The sequence below is a fragment of the Castor canadensis genome, chromosome 12 (genome assembly GCF_047511655.1).
Source record: "Castor canadensis chromosome 12, mCasCan1.hap1v2, whole genome shotgun sequence".
In the NCBI taxonomy this organism is placed as follows: Eukaryota; Metazoa; Chordata; class Mammalia; order Rodentia; family Castoridae; genus Castor; species Castor canadensis.
Genome location: NC_133397.1, coordinates 63,268,320 through 63,291,849, shown reverse-complemented (window position 1 = coordinate 63,291,849; position 23,530 = coordinate 63,268,320). Strand labels below are relative to the sequence as shown.

At 47.7% G+C, this 23,530-nt stretch overlaps 1 protein-coding gene and 1 pseudogene across 4 annotated transcripts in view; one reads left to right on the top strand and one right to left on the bottom strand.

Moving 5' to 3' along the window:
- Positions 1-207: 207 nt before the first annotated feature.
- Positions 208-1,010, bottom strand: LOC109696419 (testis-expressed protein 12 pseudogene; annotated as a pseudogene).
- Positions 1,011-5,416: 4,406 nt separating this feature from the next.
- Rab11fip5 (RAB11 family interacting protein 5) overlaps positions 5,417-23,530 on the top strand; it is a 32,018-nt gene continuing 13,904 nt past the window's right edge. For 2 of the 4 annotated variants that reach the window (XM_074049967.1, XM_020179388.2), the window contains exon 1: positions 5,418-6,036. In XM_074049967.1, coding sequence (XP_073906068.1) covers positions 5,606-6,036 — 431 coding nt within the window. In that variant the 5' untranslated portion in view covers positions 5,418-5,605. Of the gene's footprint in view, positions 6,037-23,530 lie in introns of all 4 variants that reach the window. The other 2 variants (XM_074049966.1, XM_074049968.1) reach the window with 2 other exon arrangements.

Sequence of the window (23,530 nt, the reverse complement as noted above, 5' to 3'; positions counted from 1 at the left end):
GGATTTTTCTTTTCTTTTCTTTTCTTTTAAATAGCAGTAGCACAGTTATACTTTATTACATATGAGGAGCCAGATTAATTACCTTTAACATTTTAATGTTCTTTTATAATACTGACCAAGAAACACTTTTAAACTATATCCAACACTATCTGTTATTTAAACAAAATATTCTAAAAGAAAAAAATTACAATATCAAACTGAGTCCTCTTTTAGAAGTTAAAGAAAAGCTATGAAGCTTAAGGGAAAGAGAAAGAAATGATTTAAAATTTTTAAATTTTTATAAAATGTGCCAAATATTTGACACACAAAAAAAGTTAAATACTTCATATTAGTGTCCATATAAAGCATCTTTTAAATCTAGATAATATTCAAGGTATTACCCCTTCTTAGTTTAAGATACACATTTACTTTAACAACTAGAGAGCTTTCAGAGCAGAAAGGTCATTCTTTCATTACAACAATAATAGGTTTAAATTCTCAGCTTATTTTAAGTATACATTTTAACTCTGCAGTGTGTTTGCAATCACTATAAATCTCTGTCTCAGGAACTCTCTTTTTTGTATTAGGAAGTTTTCAATAGTGTTGGCTTCTCTAAAGAGTCCATCTATCTCTTCAACATAAGATGCGTCAACTGCTGCTCTCTCACTTAAGATCTTTGCATATGTAGACAACATTAGATTAATTTCCTTGCTCATGTCACTTAAATCTTTCTCCAGGGATTCATCTTTATAAAATAGTCCAGAACATTCAGAGAAAGATGAATCTGATTTTCCAAGAGAGGACATCTCTGGATGATCTTGCATTTGAGATTGAGACTCCAATTCTCTTGGTCTCTTGGAGTTTCTAGAATCAGGTTTTACAAGGTGATTTGCCATCATAATCTGGAGGCACAAACTTCCTCGTCAGCAGAAGCTCGGGAATGAGCTGAGATTTTTCTTTATTAACATACATTAACAATTCATGGTGATAATTCTGTAGATGTGATCAGTATACTTTGAACAAGTTTACCCCCTCTATTATATTCCCTTAACCTCCCCTCCTTTTTACATTACCCCTTTTTTCAAACAGTACCAAATGTTGATTTCTTAATCTTGACCAAAAAACAGAAAAGTGGGGTAAAAGGACTGTGTACCACTAAAATGTTAATATGCTGGGGAGTGAGAGAAGAGTACGTGGGAACTTCTTCAACTTTCTGTAAATGTAAAATTACTCAAAAAACTTAAACTGGCAAGTAATAAAGACATCTTTAAATTCCTCACATACTTATGTAATACTTTATGCCTATTTTTGTTTCACTTGATCATATCTTCATATAACAATGATTTTGTAACATGTTAAGTTTGAATACAAAGTAATTCAGTTTTTCTTGAAGAAGAAACAGATTAACGCTAGGTGTGGTGGCTTACTCCTGTAACTCCAGATACCAGGGAAGAAGAGATCAAGAGGATCGAGGCAAAAGTGAGACTCCCATCTCAACAACAGAAAGAGAGAGAGAGAGAGAGAGAGAGAGAGAGAGAGAGAGAGAGAGAGAGAACAGGAAAGGAAAAGAAAAGGTAAGGAACAACTAGATAAGCTGAGTATGGCGGTACACACCTGTAATCCCAGCTATTCTGGGCTACATAACAAGATACTGTCTCAAAAAAAAAAAAAAAGAACCGGGCACTGGTGGCTTATGCCTGTAATCCTAGTTACTCAGGAGGATTGAGGTTTGAGGCCAGCCTGGGCAAATAGTTCGAGAGACCCTATCTTGAAAAATCCTTCACAAAAATAGGGCTGGTGGAGTGGCTCAAGGTGAAGGCCCTGAACTCAAACCCCAGTACCACCTAAATAAGTAAATAAATAAATAAATAAATAAATAGAAAGAAAGAAGGAAGGAAAGAAAAAGAAAGAGAGGGAAAAAAGAGGTAAACTAAAATGTAGCATTTAGGGACCCTATTTGGAGAGATGTGTTAGACAGTGACATGCACGGCTTATGTCCCCTTACACCTGGACATGTCTCCTAGTTTCCTCCTGACTGTGATGTGTATTATGACCTTGACACTTGTGGAGGGTACTGGTTGGGTGCGTTGCTAATGCTTGCTAGGTAGGCACTTCTAGCCACTTGAGTCACTCCACCAGCTCATGGATTTTTTTTTATGGGTTATAATCCAAATACTATTGTGGCTTATTTTTTGGTTCAATTTGTCTCAGCTCTGACCAGCAAGCACTCTTTCTGGTTGGCTACTGTTTTTTTTTTTTTTCCATACTGCAGCTTCCTACCTCCTTTTTCCCCTGAGAACTTCCTTACTTTCTACCATTACAAAATGATTCAGGCTCATCTTGTGTTTTCCCTGCACTAGCCCTAAAATCAGCCATTTCTCCAAGGCTGCTTCCTCGTCTAGACGAGGAAGCAAGTCTCTAAGTGGCCAGGACCTCCACTAACTGGAGTTTCTGCTCTTTCCTGACCACAGACAGCTGGCAGATCCACCCTTTCCTCCTAGGGCAATGGACCAGTGAGGGAGCTCTGTTTGGCTTCTATGCCCTGCTATAGCCACAATCCCCAGCCAGCAGGAAGCTTGAACTTGCCAAACTGTGTGGGCCAGGGCAGGATGAAGGAGGTGGAGTAGCCTATCTGACTTCTCTTTTGCCTTTCCCTGAAGTCATGCTATTGCATGGGAGAGGAAGAGGTAGGGGGGTGGGACTCACGTTGGAGGGCAGACAAGCATGAAACAGAACCTTTCAAGAAATGTGACAATGAGCTGGGGATGTAGCTGGGATAGAGTGGGAGGCCCTGGGTTCAACCCCTGTACTGCAAAAAAAAGAAAAAAAAAAGTGACAAATTCATGTTAGGTGAAGCTTGGTAAAGATATGTTCATCTTCATTTGCAGCCCTGGAGAATCTGCTCTTAAACTGGGGCTTCAACAATGACAACAATAACAAAGCAAAAAAGAGGGGCTAGGAGTATAGTTCAGTGTAGAATCCTCCAACACTGCAAAAAATGGAAAAAAGAAAAGTGAGGCTTCATCCTGACTCTGTAACCTTGGCTAAGTCTGTTAACCTCTTCATATCTCAATGTCATCTGCAATATGAGTGTGTGAAAACTTCTTCCTTTGTTGATCATAAGCGGATGTAGTTCCAGGAGACCAACAAGCCAGTATAAAGGTAGACTGCCACAGGCAGTCCAGTCACTGAGACCTGCTCTCTGAAAGTTTTCAGTTGGTGACTGGAGGGTAATAATGGGGGGAGGAGCGGGAATTACCCAAGCTCTCTCTGCTTTAGTTTCTTCATCACTCAAACAGAGTAGCACAGTATCAACTTTAAATGGATGTCTTCAGGGATAAAGGAGGTAATATATAGAAAGTAAATGGCAAAACCAGGACTACAAAGCTCATGCATTTAACCATTATGCTCAAGTCAGCTCAAACCATAATGTATATAAAACAACATAAAGTGTAAAGACTGGCAAGAAATTTGATAAATTGTTAACAGGGTTCATTTTCTGAATGGTGGGGTTATGATTTGTTTTTATTTTCTTTATATTTTTCCATATTTTCTAAATTACTTTTATAATCTGAAAAAAGCTGTATTTGATAATCAGATAACCTTGGGATAATTTGTGATGATCTCCACTTAATTAAAAAATTAGACAATATTTTCTTGTATAATCTTCTCAGCAAGTGTTTGCAGTGGGAATCATTGTCCCTATTTTCCAGATGAGGAAATGGGGCTGAGTGAGGTTAGAGGCTTACATATTGGATCTCACTGCTACTAAGTGGTATAGACAGCCACTTAGATCTGCCTGGAGATCTTGATTGTGTGCAATGCTAGGTGCCATCTCAGGTATGCTAAACCATGCAGCACAGTGCCCAGGACTTCCCATCCCAGTCTTTTGAGCAAAGAGTTTAAGTGAGAGGTGTCAGAACCCAGCTATTGTGGGTGGCTCCCATGGATCTCTTCTGTGGGTCTGATGGTTTCCCATGTTTGTGTTTCTGGTGGAGGATATGGCATGGGAAGTGGAAGTCAAGCAGTACTGTGGATAGTCTCCCTAAGAATAAAGGCTTCCACTATAAAGGTATCCAACAGAGGAACTAAAAATAATAGCATAACTATATAAGATAGAGGGAGGGAAGTGGGTGCGAGCAGCTAAAACCATTCCCTATCATAGCAGGAAGGCAATAGATAAGAGCCAGCTTTGATAAAACCAGATACAGCTACAGAAGTATTTTATGCAGCGGTGTGGAGTCAACCCCTAGGCCTGGGAATGCGAATGGCTTTAAGTGGTGTCCCTGGATAGAGGGGTGGAGAGGGAAGTTTTCTGACCTGTTTTCCTTTCTGTGTATTACATTTTATTTAAAAAATATTATATTAAAAGCAAAAGCTCTGAAGTTTAAAGAAAAACAACAAAACGTAAAGGCTTTGGGGTCATCTGTGTGGATTCAAATCCCTACTTTTGCCAGTTATGGATCATGGGCAAAGTTATCTAAACTGTAATTTTGTCTTCTGAAAAACAGGGATTAAAAACCATACCACACAGGGTATCTCTGAGGACAAAATGAGGTAATGCCTGTAAAGCACAAGGTCCTCTGTTGGCCGAAATTCAACACCTATAATTATTAACCATTATCTTTATTAATAATAAACGATGGGCTCCAGTAATACACAGGGCTCGGCACATAGTAGGTACTTAATAATGGGTGTCTGTAATTATTTAAAACCCCTAACCCATGACGCATGATCCACAGCGCTCGGAGCGAATGCTTCAATATTGATGTGGTTACTCATTTATTCATCACTGCGCCGCAATGTCCTTGGAGCTGAGCCTGCTTTCTGGCCTCCGGCGCAGCACCCGAGGTCCCTCTCCGCGTCCGGGTGGAGGCAGCGGCTCACCCGCCACCGGGTCGCCGTTGCGAGGCTGTCACGAGGCGGGGCGGGAGTCGCTCTGGTTTTCCTGGGGCATTTCCCCCCACAGGGCTGGCGCGCTGGGAGGACGGGAAATCGTGTCCCTAGTTGAGCTGGGGCAGTCGTTACCCTTAAGCATCACCCCACAAGCACGAGTCAAGGGAATGGCCATTCCGGGAGGGGTGGGTCGGGACCATTTCAGGACGAGAGCTTTCCGAGCAGGGGCATCTCAAAGGCAGATTTGGGATTGGCTGGGAGGGGCAGAGCGGGTATTTCATATCGGGAGGAAGGTGTCGTGCCCACCACAAGCGAGGCACGATTTGCGCCCAGAGCCCCCAGCTAGGGGCGGGGCCAGCGCGGGAGCCCCGCCCACCCCTCTGCAGAGGCAGCGCCCCGCCCCGGGCCCGCGCGCTTCGCTCCCTCCCTCTGCAGGCGGGTCTGCGGCGGCCAGGGCGGGAGAGGCTCCCCCGCAGCACTGCCGCACCGCCACGCGGGGCTCGGCCGCGGGCCGCGAGGCGGGGCCAGGGGCGGGGCGCTGACGTCGCTGCGCGGCCGGCTGCCGAAGAGGCGGCGGCCGGCTCGGCCCAGGCCAGCCCGCAGCCCAGTGTGCGGGCGGTGGCGCTGGGAGCCCGCTCCTGACCGCCTTAAATCGCTGCCAAGTTTGTCACTTGGTCCTCGTGTCTGAGCTCGGTTCGGCCAGCCCGTACCCTCCGCCGCTTCCCTTGCCATGGCCCTGGTTCGGGACGACGAGCCGGCGGCTGGGCCCTCCCGCTGGCTGCCCACGCACGTCCAGGTGACGGTGCTGCGGGCCCGCGGGCTGCGGGGCAAGAGCTCGGGCGCTGGCAGCACTAGCGACGCTTACACGGTGATCCAGGTGGGCCGCGAGAAGTACAGCACGTCGGTGGTAGAGAAGACGCAGGGCTGCCCCGAATGGCGCGAGGAATGCTCCTTCGAACTGCCCCCCGGGGCCCTGGACGGCCTGCTGCGGGCTCAGGAGGCCGATGCGGGCCCGGCGCCCTGGGTCATGGTCCCCGCTGCCGCCTGCGAGCTGGTGCTCACTACCATGCACCGCTCGCTCATCGGCGTCGACAAGTTTCTGGGCCAGGCCACTGTGGCGCTGGACGAGGTCTTTGGCGCAGGCCGCGCCCAGCACACGCAGTGAGTGAGGGGCGCGGGGTCGGAGAAAACGGTTGAAGTCCTAACTGGGCGGGGCTGGTAGGGGACCAGGACCCAGAACTGTGGCTGGTGAGCCCCTTGCCTCTCGCTCAAGGATGTAAACCGACAGACTAGTTGGTTCTAAGTATTTTGGGGTCCCCTCCAAGTCTTCCAAACTTGGGCTGGGGTAAGCTTGGGCTCTGGTTGGGCCCCGGGAGACCTGGCGGAGTTTGAGTAGTGGGCAAGCGTTAGAAGTAGATTGTCAAGGTAAGTTAGGAGTGGAATCCAGAGGCTTTGGGCTGTGGGAAATCAACAAGGGCCTCCAGGCCTGTCCCTCTTCCCTGGAAGGGGAAGGGAACTGCAGGCACCCTGCTCAGTGTCCAGCCAGTAGGGAGTGGAGAGCCTGCTTCATCCTGTGGGGGGAAGGAAGGTGAGGTATTACCCTCCAGGGCTGGATTGAAGGGAGATGTCCCAGCAAACCTAGGGCATCTGCCTCTTGTGTGTTTTAGAATGGCCTTCATTGTGTAGAACTGTCCCAACCCCTCCTCCTTGTGTTCAGGGTCCTTGGTCTGTGGACAAATGACCTCCTAAGAAAAGGAAGGAAACACTTGAGTCAGCCTTCAAGCAGCCTGCCTGCCCTGCCTGCATTACCCTGACCTGGTGGAGGCAGCTTTGTGGTTAATGCATAGCAGATCATCTCCAAAGTCACATTCCCCAGAAGGGCCAGTGGGTTTTAATCATTTATTTTGGCAGCATTTGGCTTCCCTGTGTTAAGATCAAGGCTTCAGACTTGAAGTACCATTTCCTGTTTTGGGCTTGGGTGGGATCAGGAAACTGGTCCCCAGATCTGAGCACCTGCCCTGGATCACTCAAGTGGCTAACTTGTGAGTGAGCTCGTTGGAGAGGAGAAGGAGTGGGAGCAGGGTTGTGTCCTAGGTGGGGAGTGGTGCAAGAAAGATTTGTCTGGGGGACTGGTACCCACTGAGTAAATCCAAGAAGTCTTGCTGGAGGAGAGGAATGAATCTTGAGCCTGTTGCAGATCAAATGAAAGTAGGATTTGGGTAGGAAAGGGTCCGACCTTGAATGTTTTTCAAAATGTGACTAGGGAAGGGCCTTCCTGGCTGGCTGGCTGTGGCGTGAGTGGGAAGTGGGTTAGCACCTCAGGTTTTCTGTCTCCCCCTTCCCTGGCCTTCTCCTCTCCTTTCCTCATGACTTGCTGTTTGGTTACTGGGTGTGGGGTCATGTGGTATAGCTTGGCCCTTGTTTTGGTTTTTTTCCTCCCCCGTTTTGTCCTTTCCCTCCTTCCTGGTTCAGGGAGCCCAAAGGGGTGGGTGTGGGGTGGAATGCTCTCTGAGAGAGAGCGTTAGCTCTTTTTCAGAAGAGGTGCCTGTCCCCACATCACCCCATTCCTTCTCCGAGTCCTTTACCCTCCACCACTCAGCTACTCTGACCAGGTTGGTGGTGTGTGTGTCCCTTTTTCTGAAAATGACAGGAAAAAAAATCTCTCGCTTGCAGGAAGGAGCTTCTTTGATTTTTTCCAGCTCCTGCTTTTGCTTTCCTCTTGGCCAGGGGATCTTCCTTAGCTGAGCTGGCCTAGCCTGCAGGTCCAGGTGGGTCTGTTTTCAGCCAAGAACAGTATGTCTGGGAGAATTTGACTTGCCCCTCCCCCATCTGAATGGCAGACTTAATTTACTCTTAGAAGTCATCTTTTCCACCAGCATAACTCCACACCCACCTGGCTGCCTTTCCTCTGATGCACTGACCTGGGTTATTTATAGAGCCCTGAGGGCACAGGAGTGGGTGGGGCACCTTGGGTGGGCAGAAGAAAAGTCCATGATTGACCTGCTCCTCCAGCTCAGTGGATTAACACCATGCCTACTGACAGTATGAAGGCTTCTGCCCCAGCTCCAGACCCCCCACTTGGACTCTAATGGCCACTACTGGTGGCATTTCCTGGAGTGTTCTGGCATGGGCTGCTGAGAAAGTGAGTCTGCACATTGCCCAGTAGGGAGAAGGTGGAAGAGAATGGTATTCACATTTACCTCCAGGGGCCAGATGTTGTTGGTCAGGGATGGTGGCCCTATGTTGACCAGAGAACCTGACTAGGGAAGGGAAGGCTCATGGCTAAGAGAAAGGTTGTGGAGTTGCATCAGACAGATTCCACTCTCAAAACTGCCACCTTGTGGCAGGTCAGGTAACTTCTTAGCGACTCAGTTTTCTGATCTATAAAATGGGGATATCTGGGCTGGCATCTTGGCTCAAGTGGTAGAGCGCTTGCCTGGAAATCTTGAGGCCCTGAGTTCAAAGCTTCCCAGAGTTGATATGAGAATGTAAAAACCTACTGCAGTTCTTGGGCATGGTAGGGGGGGCAATTAACAGCAGCTATGGTGAAAGGAGGATTTGGTGACAGTGTCTGGCAGCCTTCCTCTGGAAGATGTCACCTGCTCTGGAAGAGCTTCTCATGTGATGGGGAAGACAGTCAAGAACTTAAAGAGTCTGGGAAAGCCTGAGGGCCATGGGTGATGATAGGAGTACGAGAGTCTGTAATAAAACAAGTTGGCCCTTTGCAGCCTTCTGCCATTCTCTTTGCTGCTAGAGGCTTGAGAACTAGGACTGCCCTTGGGAGGCACGTTTGTTCCTGACGCCAAGCCCAGGTCAACCTATGGCTCTACAGCTTTTCTTGGCAGCCTTGCCTAGAGTTACTCCTGCCTAGGGGAAGGTAAGCTTCCTTTCCAGTTCTGTGACTTACTAGCAGGCAGGTTACTTAACCCTTTCCCTTCTGTCTGAAAGGGTCATGGTGATAATCATCAGTTATACAGATTAAATAAGATACCATCTGTGAAAGCCTTGGTGTAGTTCCAGACAGATAGAGGCTTTCATAATGGTAATGTTGAGGTTCCTCTACGGCCTGGCTTCATGTGCTGGTGGTGGCTGAGGTTCCAGGTACTTTAGTAGACCACTTGTTGATGGGACATTCTTTGAGGTGAGGAGGGTTTTTTGTTTGTTTGTTTGTTTTTGCTGTACTGGGATTTGAACTCAGGCCCATCACCTTGAGCCACTTACCATCCCTGTTTTTGTGAAGGGTCTTTTGAGATAGGGTCTCTCGAACCACTATACTCCTGATCTCTGCCTCCTGAGTAGCTAGGATTACAGGCGTGAGCCTCCGGCACCTGGCAAGGTAAGGAGTTTTATAGGAGGCTTCCAAATAATTTGTTCCCAAAACAAAATTGAATGTAGTACACAAAGACACTTGCTTAGAGAACAGTGTATGGATCATCATGGTTCCAGTGGGTCTGAAAATTCTCAGAGAAGCTTTTTTGCTACATCCTTTCTGGTTTGTACCTCCAGTGTCCCTCCCATCATTCACCAATGGGTGCTAGGTTTGCTTCCCTGGCTCCCAGTATAGAGATGGGGTGGTGGCAGATGGGTCATTTGGACCCTTCTGGTCTTTCTTCTCTTGAAGTGGTTTACACCCCCAGGGGAATGGTGCTGAACAAATCAGAAGGGGAGGGGGAGGAGGAAGCAATAAAGGTTTTGGAATGAGAAGCTAGGGAATTTGCTTCAGAGACCATTTAGATTGGGGAGACCTGCTGTTGGTGCTCTGGGAATGCTAGTCTGTGTGTATCTGGGAGAGGGAAGGGAAGGACACAACTCTGCTGTGTGGAGCCCCTCACTTGCCTTCTCCCTTACCCTCTCTGGGGAGTAAAATGGTCCCAGCCCTGAGACTTAGAATATGAGGCCTATTGGATCAAGGTCTTGGAAAAGTCAAGGCAGTGAGTTTGATGGGTTGGGATCAGTTTGTTTGTTTGAAACACAAAGTCTAAAACTGAGGGCTAGCAGAGTGGCTCAAGAGGTAGTTCAAACCCAGTACTACAAAAAAAAGGAGCCTAACACTGTAGTGACCATGCTCAGGCTGCTAATTGTGGCTCCTGAGAGGCTCTGTCAGCACCTGCCCAGCCATTGTTTTTTTGGGGAGAGGGGAAACACAGGGAAACCTGTGGCTATGGAGGACACAAGCCTGAGACTAGAGGTTCTGTTTAGCTGGTCATGACATTCTTAGAGCTATTTGAATAGGATGGTTTTGGGGACCCTGGAGGCACACCTAAGGGGAACTGCAGCCCATTGGTCTAAACTTGGAAGGGTCTTTGATAGCTTCTTTTCAACCCTCAGGCTTCACATGGCCTGTAGGTAACTGGTGGGATATATAACCCCAGAGCCTTCTCTCTATTGGTTTCCATGTGTGACCTGCTGTACAGGTACCAGCCAAGGCCACTCAGGTCTCTAACTCTGACTTCTGCTCCAATCCTGACCTGGAGCCAAGGCCTGTGGGGCTGCAGGGTGTGGCTGCACTCAGAAGGCAGTCATTAGGATGATGGTGTCTCTTAGTTATGGGGCTGTTTTTATTTGGGGTTGTTTGAACAGTAGCATCTGGGAGAACAGGGAGAAAGTGTGACTCCTCTGTCAGTCTTAGCTGCTGCTTCCCTGGTGGCATAGCAGTTTCCTCTTGCCTCTGCATTTGTCACTGGCCCTGAGCCCTGGGCAAGAACTGGGAAGTCACCCAAAGGCCTGTGGTCAGTCCCATCTCTGCCCTGCTCCCCTCCCTGTAGGCAGCCAGGGACTTGGAACTCAGCAGAGCTCTTCTGGATGACCTTGAGAGCTGTCCTTTCTTCTGATGGTAGCTGCCTGCCCCTCTTGTTATTGCTGCCACCCTGATGCTGCAGTATTCTCCTCACTGCTGAATTGCTGGTCTGGCTTTGTCCAGATGTTTCCCTTGCCCTTCCCACTCTGTGCTGGGACAGATGAGTAACACAATGACAGGAGCTGTCATTGCTCTGTAGAAATCAGTTCCTTTTTCTTTTCCTCTGCAGAATGCTGTGGTCCCTCCCTGCTCTGAGCAATAAAAATGTGTCCACAGCCTGGGTCCTCTGTGCACCTGGCAGTCCTGACTGGGAAGAGTGATTATTGTGTTCTTTCTGAGGAACGTTCCCCTTGGGAACAAGAGGGGACTTGGCAGGTCATGCTGATTACCCTGTGTGGGTCTGGGCTCAGCCTGTCCTTAGCCAGCAGTGATCAGGGCTCCCGGAAAGGAGAAGCTGCAGGGGGAGTTACTCTGCCAGGGCTAGACCTCCTTTAGTTGATCCTGGGAAGCCGGGAGGGGAAGCGCAGCCCTTACTTAGAATCGCAGCCTCAGATTTGGAGGAGAGCTTGAACACATGGAAACTGAGGCTGGGAAGAGAGAAGACAGGACAGGTACTTAGCAGTCAGTGGAAGGTGTGGCTCTGTGGTTTACATTAAAGCATGGCAGCCCACGGAATTGTAGGATTTGGGGTGAAGAACAGATGGCATTTGGGGCCCTATGTGCATCCTAGGCTATCTGTGAGATGCCTGTGGTGCTTTGGTTTTAGGGAGGCTGCTGCCCGGGACCTTACTTCAGAACTGGAAGTGCAGTCTCATCCAGAGGCATTCCTAGAGTGCCTGGGCAAAGATGAGGAGTGGGCCTCTGGGAGGATTCCAGAGGACATGGCCATCCCCTTCATTTGGAGGTCAGCCAAGAACTGTGTTTTGAGGCATAGACAGGGAGTTGAGTCCTGGAGCTGTTCAGAACAGATAGGCCCCTGGGGTCAGCTGGGGTTGAGGCAGGCCTCCTTGAGAGTACAGACATCAGAGCCCACCTGCCACCCCAACCTTTGAATCCCCATACCTGGCACATGTTGCACTGTTTTGGTAGGTGATTGTTGTTGCGTTGTTGGTCTAGAGCATCATTTATTAAGCTCTTTCTAGGTGTTGGCACTGTTCAGAGGAATTGACTTCCATTACTCAGAGCAATGCCTTGAGGTAACTGACTGTTTAGCAGCTGAGGAGACCTTGGCACTTTGTGTCTGTATGTGTGTGGTACGGGGGTTTGAACTCAGGGCCTTGTACTTGCTAGGCAGGCATTCTACCATTTGAACCACAGCTTCAGCTTTTTGTTTGTTTTAGCTCTAGTTATTTTTCTGATAGAGTCTCACTTTTGGCCCAGGGCTGGTTTTGGACCCTGATCCTCCTACCCGCACATCCTGCATAGCTGAGATTTCAGGCATGTATCACTGTGCCTGGCCCATGAAGTGACTCTGCACATAGCAGAGTCAGGGTGAAAACCAGGCAGTCTGGCCTTAGAGTCTGTGCTTTTGACCACAATACCATCATATTGCTACCTCGGTCTTCCCCTCCCCTGTGTGTCCCATGATTTCACTCTACACAGGAGGGCTGGATGCTTCTCCTTCGCTGTTGCAGATTTGAGGGTTACCCTTGGGGCTCTAAGCATGACCTTCTTCTGGGTGAGCCCTGGGCTATGGAGAAAGCATGATTGTTTTGCAGTCCAGCCTGGTCATGTCTGTCCTAGGGGTTGGGGGTGAGGCCTGGGATGCTTTGCCTGGCTCCTGATGCTCCCTACCCCAGGGCTTGGATCGACCAACACAATTCTTTCTGACCTTTTCCAGGACATCACATGCTTGCTTTACCTACAGAATGCTACTAGCCCTCCTGTTCCTCCACAGTGATTTGGGCATTTGCTGATTTTTTTTGTTGTTGTTGTCTTCAACTTCCAGGAAGTCATTACTGGGCAACCACCATAACCACTGTGCCTAGACTTTGTTTCCTAGGAAACAAAGGAAAGAAAATGGATAACCCCTTTCTTAGAAGGACAAAAATGTGTTTGAGACAAGATTTACACAGGACGGTGATCACCCCACAAAGCAGCATATAAACAGTTTGAGAGAAGGAGAGGGTCAGGAGAAGGGGAGCTCTCTAGGGTTGGAGGGATCAGAGTGGGCTTCCTGTGGGAGGCATCCTTGAATGGCAGATGAGGCCTGATGGGGCCTGAAGAGTGGGAGGCAGGGAAACCACCCTTCCAGAAGGGGAGGTATTGTGGTAGGAGGTGGTATACGGCAGGAGAGGCAGCAAGGGGAACCATGCTTACTTTAGGTACACCTTGCCCCATCTTGAGTCACTCAGTTCCTTTCTTCAGAGGCAGTCAATATCACCAGCTCTTGTGTAGCCTTCCAAAGTTATTTAGTGCATCTACACAAATGCACAGAATATTTTCTTCTCCCTCCTTCTTTGTTTACTTAGTACAACATTCTCAACACATAGTTATGTGCCTGTATCAGCCTCACTTTCCTACACAGGGATATTTATTGTTTGTATTTAGATCTGGCCTCCCTGACCCCAGGCTCCTGTTTGGGGTGAACACGAGGTTAGGAGCACACTGGGGAAGGGGTGGGTTCCATAGAAGTCCTTCCTCTTTCTTGGCTTCCAAAGATTTCCTGAGAGAACTCGTCTTGATGGTTCTGCCCTTCTTCCTGGACAGGGTCATCACTGTTTGTTCTGGCCACCTTGCTCCCACAGGGCTGATGACAACCTATATAAAAGGCCTTTGCTAGACAATAAACCCAAATCTTTATGTGTGTCTGGCCTACTTTTCTGAGTGCTTTCTCAACATCACTTCATTTCATTCTTCCCTGAGGGCAGCAGGGTGACCCCCATTTTCACTAACATGGAAACTGGGGTCTCAGGAGGTGGGACAGGCTGTCTAAAGTCACATGGCTTATTACTGGCAGCTAGATTCCTGGCCTCTAAGCCCAGTGCATTTTCCCCTACCTTGTGCTGTCAGCACTGTGTACCTTTCACTGCTGTCTGTGGTGGTTGGACTTGTCTCCTGCCATTTTTATAGCTTTTTCTCATATGGGTGAGCACGGGACCCCCACCCCTTCTGACAGGAACAGACCTTTGGAGCCTGCAGCAGTAGGACAAGGATTAGATAGGATGTTTATGCCTAGGAAGGGGAGGCTGAATGTGGCTGGGGTGTGAGGTGAGCTGAGCCAGCTGAGCCCATGGCAGCAGGGATAACTAATGAATGATGATCTACCTGGGCCTTCTCTAAGGATTGTTGGTGCCAGGCCTGGTATGGTGCCACAGGAGGCAATAAGAATCAGCTTTGGGCCTGATAAGAGACCATATCTTGTCCTGTGGATACCAAATCAAAGGGTGGGTTAGGTTGTGAGTGTTGGGAAGCATGGGAGTTGGCCAGAGATCCCCACACTTTCTGTTTGCTGGTGTATGAGACAGACTGATTACATAGGGATTTGGAAAGGAGAGAAGGCATGGGGATAGAGAAGACTCTGGGGAAAAGGGTTTTCCAGTCATCTCCCAAACTAAGTATAATAGTTATAGTTGGCATTCCTCTCCCTGTCCTTAACTATTTTATCACACTTATTTTACAGAGGCAAAATAACTTAAAAATCCAATTAGTAGCCAGGTACCAGTGGCTCACATCTATAATCCTAGCTACTAGGGAGGCAGAGATCAGGAGGATTGTGGTTCAAGGCCAGCCCTGGCAAAAAGAAGACCCTATCTGAAAAATACCCAACACAATACACACAAAAGGGCTAGTGGAGTGGCTCCTCAAGTGGTAGAGCACCTACCTAGCAAGTATAAGGCCCTGAGTTCAAATCCCCCCAGTAATACAAAAAAAAATTCACTTAATAAGTCAGAAGTGGTATTAGAATCAGGTTTCCTGTCTTTTAGTTCACTGGGATTTGCTCACAATGCTTTTGTTTTTTCTTTATTTTTTTCTTCTTTTTTAAATCTTTATTTCATTGCTCACAATGTCCTTAAAATCATTTTTTTCCCAACTTCTTTCTGAGACGAAAGCTGTGTAGCCAGTTCCATCTCCTTTATCTAATGGGTGGTAGATGATTTGTTTGTTTGTTTTGCTTTTGTTTTTTTGAGACAATTTATCTCCATGTTGCTGGCCTGGACCTCCTGGGCTCTCACAGTTCTGCCTCCACCTCCCAAGAGGCTGGAATTGCAGGTACCTGCCACGCTCAGCTAGAAGGTGTTCTTATGTCAGGTCTTGTTTTAGTTAGCTTTTTCATAGATGTGACAAAATACCTGAGAAGACAACTTAAGGGAGGAAGGATTTATTTTGGTTCATAGTTTCAGAAGTTTTAGTCCAACCCATTACTTTGGGCATGGGCAAGGCAGAATATCGTGGTGTTAGATGGCAGGTTGGATCTGCCAGTTGGGGGCTTAGTGGGGAACACTTTAGCCAGACCATAGCAGGTGTTCTGGATTGTGAGGAATAAAAGGGGACGTATCAGTCACTCTTGTCAATTGCGGAGAGAGAAGGGGGAGTCCAGGGTGGAGTGGGTCTGCCGCAGTGCTGCTGCAAAGGCATCAAAAAGGGGCTTCCTACCTACTTTCCCCATTGCTCCTGTTCTAGTTAGTTCAGTGTTCTTTTTTTATATTTTTGAGATAGATTCTTGCTGAGTAGCCCAGAAGTAGTCCAGGTTGGCTTGGAACTCTTGAATCCTTCTGCCTCTGCCTCTTATGTGCTGGATTTTAGGCCTGTGCCACCACCCCTGGCTTCAGGATTTTTTTTAAACCTTTACTCTGGACTGTTTGCTGCTGCTAACAGCTGCTGAGTTTTTATAAGCCAGGGTGCCCTTTTACTAATTTATGATCAGAAATTGCTGCTGAGGTGTTATGAGTTGTTTGGGACCTGTCCTGGGTGTGCTGGCTCTATGCTAGCCTCTCTGTCCCCCTCGCTGCCCTGCCTGTTCTGTGCTGACCCTCACTGGGGTCTACAACATGGTGTCTGTCAGGTCCCATCCTTGTGCTATACTGTGTTGTGCACTTCAGGATCCTTTGTGTGATGTTGGAGACTATCTACCAGTTTTTGCACTTCCATTCCTGGCATGTGTGTTTTCTGTCCTTTCCACCTGGAATGTCTCTATCCCTTTCTTCCCTATTCGTTATTCAAGGCCCAGTATAAATGGCACATTCTGTGGGTCCCTTCCCAGATCATCTTGTCACTTCCCTTTCACGTTCCTATGTACTTCACCTTTGTGCTTTTGGGGTGTTGATCACTAATTATCTGTCCTACTTCCCCCCCAAAGTGTAAGTTCCACAAGACACTCCATTCCTGGTAAGTACTTAGGGCGACAAGCTGTAGGAGATCACATGCTGCACCTGTGTCAGGTTCCCAAACTCGTGGCCCATGGTTGCAGTGGCCTTGGGTCACCTTGTCCACCACAGATGCCCAGCCACCGGCCACCATATGTCACTTCCAGAGCACTTTCTCCATGGGTGATTTGTTGAGTCAGGTTTCATGTAGGTGCCTGGTTGTTATGTCTCCTCTGGGTATGTCTCCTCTCTCCTCTACCAGTTCCCTCCCTTTTTGCTTCGTACCTTTACCTGGTAGAAGAACTGGGCCATTTGTCCTTAAGAATGTCACATACTGTGGCCCTGGAGATAGACTCCTCCTGATATCCTAAACCCTAATTCTTTGTTCCCTAGACACTAGCTCTCCTGGCACAAGCCCTTCCCAGGTGGGCTGCTTTCTGCCTCACCTTAGGGAGGCCTGGATTCATCAGTGGGCTCTGGGCTGTTAGCCTTACCCAGCCATTTGGAAACTCCCCGTCAACCTTTCCCGGATAGTTTTAGTGTCTGTTGATGGTTGTTACTCAGATCTCCAGTTCTGTTTTTTCTTTCTCTATTAGCAGGAATCCAGGCATAAGGAAGAACTTTCGCTAATTACTGTGGGAATGTCAGGCTGGGGCAGCTCAGGACTTGCAGGGAGGGTGATTCTTGGCCATTATTTTTCAGTTTGGTGATGATTTTCAAATTAAAAATCCATCCTTTTTCATGATACTGGCTATGATACCAGTCACTAGAAGCTGCAGGCCTTTGGAAGGTGCTAGATAAGCCATGTACATGTCCATCATTTTACTGTGTTGGATGTGTGTGCATGGGCATGTTCAATGAAGAAATAAAATTAGGTGAAAGGATAATTGCAGATGGGCTACTCAGGGCAGACTTGAGGAGGTTTGGTTGAAAAAAGACCTGACCAGAGGGATTGAGTGAACTGTGGCTGTGAGATCTGGTCTGTCTCAGACAGAGACAGTAGCATGTGCAGTGGCCTCAAGGTGGGAACACTGAAGGGCTCAGTGATGCCTGGAGGGCCAGTGTGACCTGAGTGGAGTGAGAGATGAGCTGCGACCCAAGAGATGCGATGAGTGGAGGGTGCGAGGTGCTCTGATTTCACCTTTTAGCTGGGTGGAACACAGGCAGCAGGTGAGCAGGGAGTTAGAATGTCCAGCAGAGAGTTGGTGGTGGACTGGCCACAGGGTGACCATGAAGAGAGAGGTTGGATTCTGGAGACGATTTACAGTTGTAGCAAACAGAGTTCAAAGTTTAGATGTAGGGTATGAAGGGGAGGGGGACAAAAAGAGACACAGCTGTTCTGGATCAGGGGTGTGGAATAAATGGTGAGGGGCTCAGTTATTTGGGTCTGAATTTTGAACTAAGTAGGGGGGTAAATCAGATGTGTCCAGGCCTGCAGCTGCAGCTTCTCATGACCCCCACCACCCTAGTCTGTGACAGGATTCACCTGGTGATTACACAGATGTGTTTGACTGCTGCCATTTTGGCTTTCCACCGGCACTGGGCTTCCCCAGTTATGCTGCGTGGCATCTGTTAGTCCAGCTTCGTTTCCTGAGGAAGTGTGGGGCCTGGAAACCGCACTAGCAGAAGTAACTAACGAGGGCCATAATCCTGGTAACAGGTGAGCATCTTCTTTGCTCTCCCACTCCAATCCCACTTTGTCCTCTGACCCTGGGGTGGGTGAGGAGGAGGCTAAGGGCTGAGTCCCAAGTCCACAGTGGACTTTGTCAGGTAGATGAGCTCTGGGGAGGAGCTTCAGCTAGGGAGAGGGCTTTTTGAGAGCTTTCCTGTGGTCTGAACTCTCAGGAATTCAGGAGCTTGACAGCTAGTGGGGTAAAATGGACTGCTCCTGACAGGTTTTGAGGAACTGGGACAGGACAAAATCCTGATCCCTTCAGGACTCTGTACTTAGATCATAACAGAGTTTTTGGTTTTTTCTTCCTTGAGGTACCAGGGTTTGAATTCAGGGCTTTGTACTTGCTAGACAGATGTTCTCTGCTTGAGCCAAACCTCCAACCCTTTTTGTTTTGGTTATTTTTATTTATTTATTTATTTTTGGCAATACTGGGGTTTGAATTTAGGACTTTATGTTTGCTAGGTAGGTTCTCTATTGCTTGAGCCACAGCTCCATTCCTTTTTACTTTGGTTATTTTGGAGATTAGGGTCTTGCTTTTTGCCTAGGCTGGCCTGGACTATGATCCTCCTGTTGTAAACTTCCCGCTGTCACGGCATGGCAAGCCTGTGCCACCACGCCCAGTTTTTTTTCCATTGAGATGGGGGTCTTGCAAACTTTTTTTTTGCCTGGATTGGCCTGGAACTGTGATCTTCCTGATCTCAGCTTCCCAAGTAACGAGAATTACAGGTGTGAGCCACTAGTTCCCAGCTCATGCCAATCTTTTGAATGAGAGGTTTGGCCTTCACACCACATCCATGTGCCTTCTTCAGGGATGTGTGATGTGTCTCTTGGGGCCCAGGGCCAGAGGATTTGCATTCAGCTTTCTGAGAGATGATAAACCTTAAAGTTTATAGGCATGGGCTTTGAGTCACACATTTGCGTATTCAGTTCTGACTCCTTCACTTACCAGCTGTGTGACCTCAAGCAAATTATAAATCTTCTGCACAACTTAGTGTCCTCATCTGCAGAATGGGAATAGCAGATCCTGTCTCCTGGACTGTGTGGGCAATATGAGAGGTATAGAGCCAGGCACATAGTTAGCTCCCATTTCAGCTCGGGTCATTGGCTGCATGGTGTGTATCCCTCCATAGGCAGCAACATCCTGGGGACCTTTGGGAGCTTGGTAGAAATGGAGCCTGTCAGGCTTAATTCCACTGAGGGTGTCAAGACCCAGCTATTCTTTTGCAGTTTGAGAAGTGCTGATGCTGTCTCGCCTGAAGAGCAGTGTCTAGTATTTCTATGTGCAGGAGGTTTCTCTCACTGTTCCTTTCCTTTCCTGTTGGTGTCCAGCGTGTCTTGGTGGCATAGGCACCTGGGACAAGTCCTAGGTAATTATCACCTTTATCAGAACCCTGTTTACTGAGCTTGTGCTCCTGGCCTTGGAGAGTTCAGGTGTCCAGATGGGATTAGAGTCGAGGTGGGTGTGATGCAGACAGAACAGTTTAGTAACTACAAGTTGGTGATGCAGGTTGGGGCTGGGTGTGTGTGAGGGAGATTGGTGGGAAGTGGGGCTTAATCACTGTCCTTCTGCCTGTCTTGGTGAGGGTGTCATTTCAGAAGTGGTTGTGGAAAGGAGGCCTAGTTCATCTTAGCAGACTTAATTTATAGGAAGTGCTTGATGAGGCCCACCCCTCCCCCATGTGTACATTCCTCAGGCAAGCCTCCTCCTGGGGAGTGATGGGCATTTCTATTGTCAGTCCCCTCAAGAAGCATGTCCTACCCTGGCCATGCATAGAGATGACACAGGATTCTCTTGGGTTCCACCTGAGTGGATCAAGAACCAGAGACCTAGCCTGGTATGATGGTCCACACCTGTAATCCCAGGACTTGTAAGGCTAAGGCAGGAAGATTTTCAGTTTGAGAGTAGTCTGGGCTACATAATGAGACATTGTCTCAAAAACAAAATAAAACAAAACAAACCCCAAACAAACAACAACAACAAAAAACAAGGGTTAGGGATGTAGCTTGCCTGACATGTGCAAGGCACCAGGTTCAGTCCCCATCACTGCAGAGTCCTGGGAGCTCGTGGCTATGGGGAGGACAAAGGGACTGAGTGGGAAGTGATGGAGAGAGTGATGAGGAGTATGTTTATCCTTGGGTCTGTAAGGTGTCTTCCACCTGTGTAACTGAGGGAGATGTTTGTGAGTTCCTTGCTCCCAGTGGGTCAGGTGCTGCAGTGCCTTGCAGGCCTGGGGCAGTGTTTGCGGCTGTGTGGTTCAGGCAAGAGGAAGCAGGAGCTTTGGTGGGGGATGTGTCTTTGTCCAGGAGCTGTTGGCTGTGTGACCATGCCATCGAAGCCTGAGAAAGTCACCCTTCTTGGGGAAGACTTGCTCTGGTTGAGTCCTTAGAGTACAGTGTCTGGCAGGGTCCCATTCAAGGCTGGACTGGTGGGCAGAGGGGTCCATAGGCAGGTCCTAACTGTTTCCAGCCTCTCTGCTCGGGACAAGAGAGTATCAGAAATTCTGAGGAAACGTTTTTTTTCCTTCTGACTTCTGTGAAACGCAGACCTAGAATTCCCTAGGAAACAGCAGGAGGAGGGGGATGTCCTTATCAGAGAGGAGGCTGAGCCTCCATCAACTGGCTGATGATGTGCCTACCTTCACCTGGGGAAGGAGAGGAGCGCTGCCCATTCTGTGGAAGTGGAAGACAGGAGCTGGGGTTTCTTTTGTCTCTTTTTCCTGTTAAAGCAGTAGTATGTGCGCTTCTTACAAAAAATTCAAACCAGACAAAAATAGCCAGTGAAAGAAGTGATAGTTACCTGTAGTTGCACACTACAGAGATAACTACTGTCACTGTGTGTGTGTGTGTGTGTGTGTGTGTGAGATGTGACCAGTTGGGCCAAGTGCACCTGATCTTCATACTCCTGGGCACAGAGGATGTCTTGTGTTGCTGATTCCAGTTTCTCAGGTAGAGCATAGTTGGATTGCCCCACCTCCCAGGGTCCTGTTCTAAATGAGACCTAGTCCAAGTTTGGGGAAAGTGACTAGGGTATGGTCTTTAAAGAACTAAAGGGCCAGGGGGATATGGGCATGGTCAGGCATTCCTATAATCCCAGCTACTAGGGAGTCTGAGAAAGGAGGATCATGGTTTGAGGCCAGCCCAGGCAAAAGTTAGCCAAACTCTGACTCAAAAACAAGTGAGATGTGGTGGTCACACCTGTACTCCCAACTACCCAAGAGACAGAGGTGGAGGATCATTGTCTGAGGCCAGGCCTGAGAAAGTTAGCACAAGACTCTCTCTGAAAAACAACTAAAAGCTAAAAGGACTGGGGGCAGGGCTGAAGTGGTACAGTGCCTGCCTAGCAAACTCAAGGCCCTGAGTTTAAACAACAACAACAACAACAACAACAACACAAGTCTTAAAAGGTCAGGCTCAGGATGGGCATTGGTCAGGTAGATCGGGTGTGCAGGTGTGGATGCAGATGGTGGCCCTGCTGTAGACATCCTCATAGGCTTCCCTTCAGTCTGCCCCTGTGTCTCTCCTCGGAGGCACATACCCTCTGAGCACGGTTCTTCACCCACATGCTGTGCCCCGCTCACCCTTCCTAGTGTGTGGGAGGGAAAACTAGCAGCTGAAGCTCACTGCTCAGGTCATCCAGTGTGTCCCCAAGGAGGTGTCAGCAGTAACCCAAGGAGAGTTACCTGAGGGCTTATTCAAGATGGAATCTTCTAAAGGAAGGCATTTAGAGGTGCACCTCCTCAGGGATGAGGGTGAGGGTAGTCTCCTGCAATCCCAGCACCCAGGAGACTGAGGTTGGAGACCATGATGCTGAGAGCAGCCTGAACTACATAGTGAGACCCTGTCTCAAACAACAACAAAACAAACAAACAAACCCAGCACCACCAATTCCTTGTAGTGACTTAATTCTGAACATTTGGATGCATAGGGACTTTTCATACAAAGGATTGCCTACTCCCATCCCCCCATGTCCTCCAGAATCCCACGGAGCTAGTGCTGTGGGGTAGGAGCAGCCCAGTAAAGGACGCCACCTTCCTGCTACTGAGGCATATGTGAATGTATGGTGTGTGTATGCATCAAGGGACTTTGGGCCCTTCAGTGACCAAACTGACCACTTTAGCAGGCTTTTTTCTTTCTCTCTCTCTCTCTCTCTTTTTTTTTTTTTTTTGGCCATACAGGGTTTGAACTCAGGTCCTACACCTCGAGCCGCTCCACCAGACCTTTTGTGTAATGGGTTTTTTTGAGATAGAGTCTCACAAGGTATTTGCTCGGGCTGGCCTTGAACCGCTATCCTCCTTATCTCTGCCTCCTGAGTAGCTAGGATTACACGCATGAACCACCAGCACCCGACCTTTTTCTTTCTTTTTTTGTTGCACTCAGGGCCTCACACTTGCTAAGCAGGCACTGTACCACTTGAACCACTCCTCAGCCCAATATTTTTTGACAGTACTGGGCTTTGAACTCAGAGTATTTGCACATGCTAGGCAAGTGCTCTACCACTTCAGCCATACCCCCAGCCCTTACCAGGCTTTCTTATACATTTATTTATTTATTTATTTTTGTGGTACCGGGACTTGAACTCAGGGCCTCTACATTGAGCCACTCTACCAGACCTTTTTGTGTTAGGTAGTTTTTTTTTTCCCCCCCCTTTCCCCCTGGTTAGGTAGTTTTGAGATAGGGTCTTGAGAACTTACTTGCCTGGGCTGGCTTTGAACCTCAATCCTCTGATCTCTGCCTCCTCAGTAGTTAGGGTTACAGGTGTGAGCCACCAGTGCCCGGCTTTCTTATACCTTTAAATTTGAGTGCCTAGATCTACAACTCTAGATTGGCCAGGTACTGGTGACTCAGAATAACCAGATCAAAACCCCATCTCCAAAATGACCAGAACAAAATGGACTGGAGTTGTGGCTCCAGCAGTCGAGCACGTGGTTTGCAAGATGAAGCCCTGAGTTCAAACCCCAGTCCCACCAAATAATAATAAATAAAAATAGAACTCTAGGGGAGTGGAAAGCTTTTCCCTCAGGCACTTGGAGACATTATTCCAGTGTTGCTAATAAGGACTAGATGCTACTCTAATTCCTGATACAGGAGCCTGTTCCCCTGTGTGAAGGCCTTCAGGATTTCCTTTTTTATGCCTAATGAGCATGGATCTTTGTTCATTTTGCTGCATACTTTGTGTGATGGCATTCATGTTCTTCAAGAAAACTTTCTTGTATTATTTCTTTCACAGTTTCCTTCCTAGCAGTGTTCTCTTTTTTAATGAATAGAGTTAATTTTTAGAGCATTATCACATTTACAGAAAAATGTGTGGAAAGTATGTGAGTTCCATATACCCTCTCAGCCTCCGTAGTTTCCTCTGTTTTTAACATCTTGCATTAGTGTAGTACATTTGCTACAACTGATGGGCCAATATCAGTACACTGTTGTTAACTAGTCTATAGTGTACACTAGGATTCACTCTTTATATAGTTTTTTTTTTGTTGTAACAAATGTAAAATGCCATGTCTTCACCATTGTAGTATCATGCAGGATGGTTTCCCTGCCTTGAAAAATCCTATGCATTCCTTTCTCCCTCCCTTCAAATCCCTGGCAACCACTGCTCTTTTTATTGTTTTTAGAGTTTTGCCTTTTCCAGAATGCCATAGAGTAGAACCATATAGTGTGTAGCCTTTTCAGACTGACTTCTTTCACTTACGCATTTAAAATATTTCCGTGTCATTTCATGGCTTGATATCTCATGTCTTTTTATCGTTGTATAATATTCCATCATCTGGAAGCATCAGTGTGATTATCCACTCACTTATTGGATAAATGAGCAGCTTCCAGATTTTTTCAATTATAGAGGTGCTGTAAACATTTATTGTAGATTTTTCTTTGTAC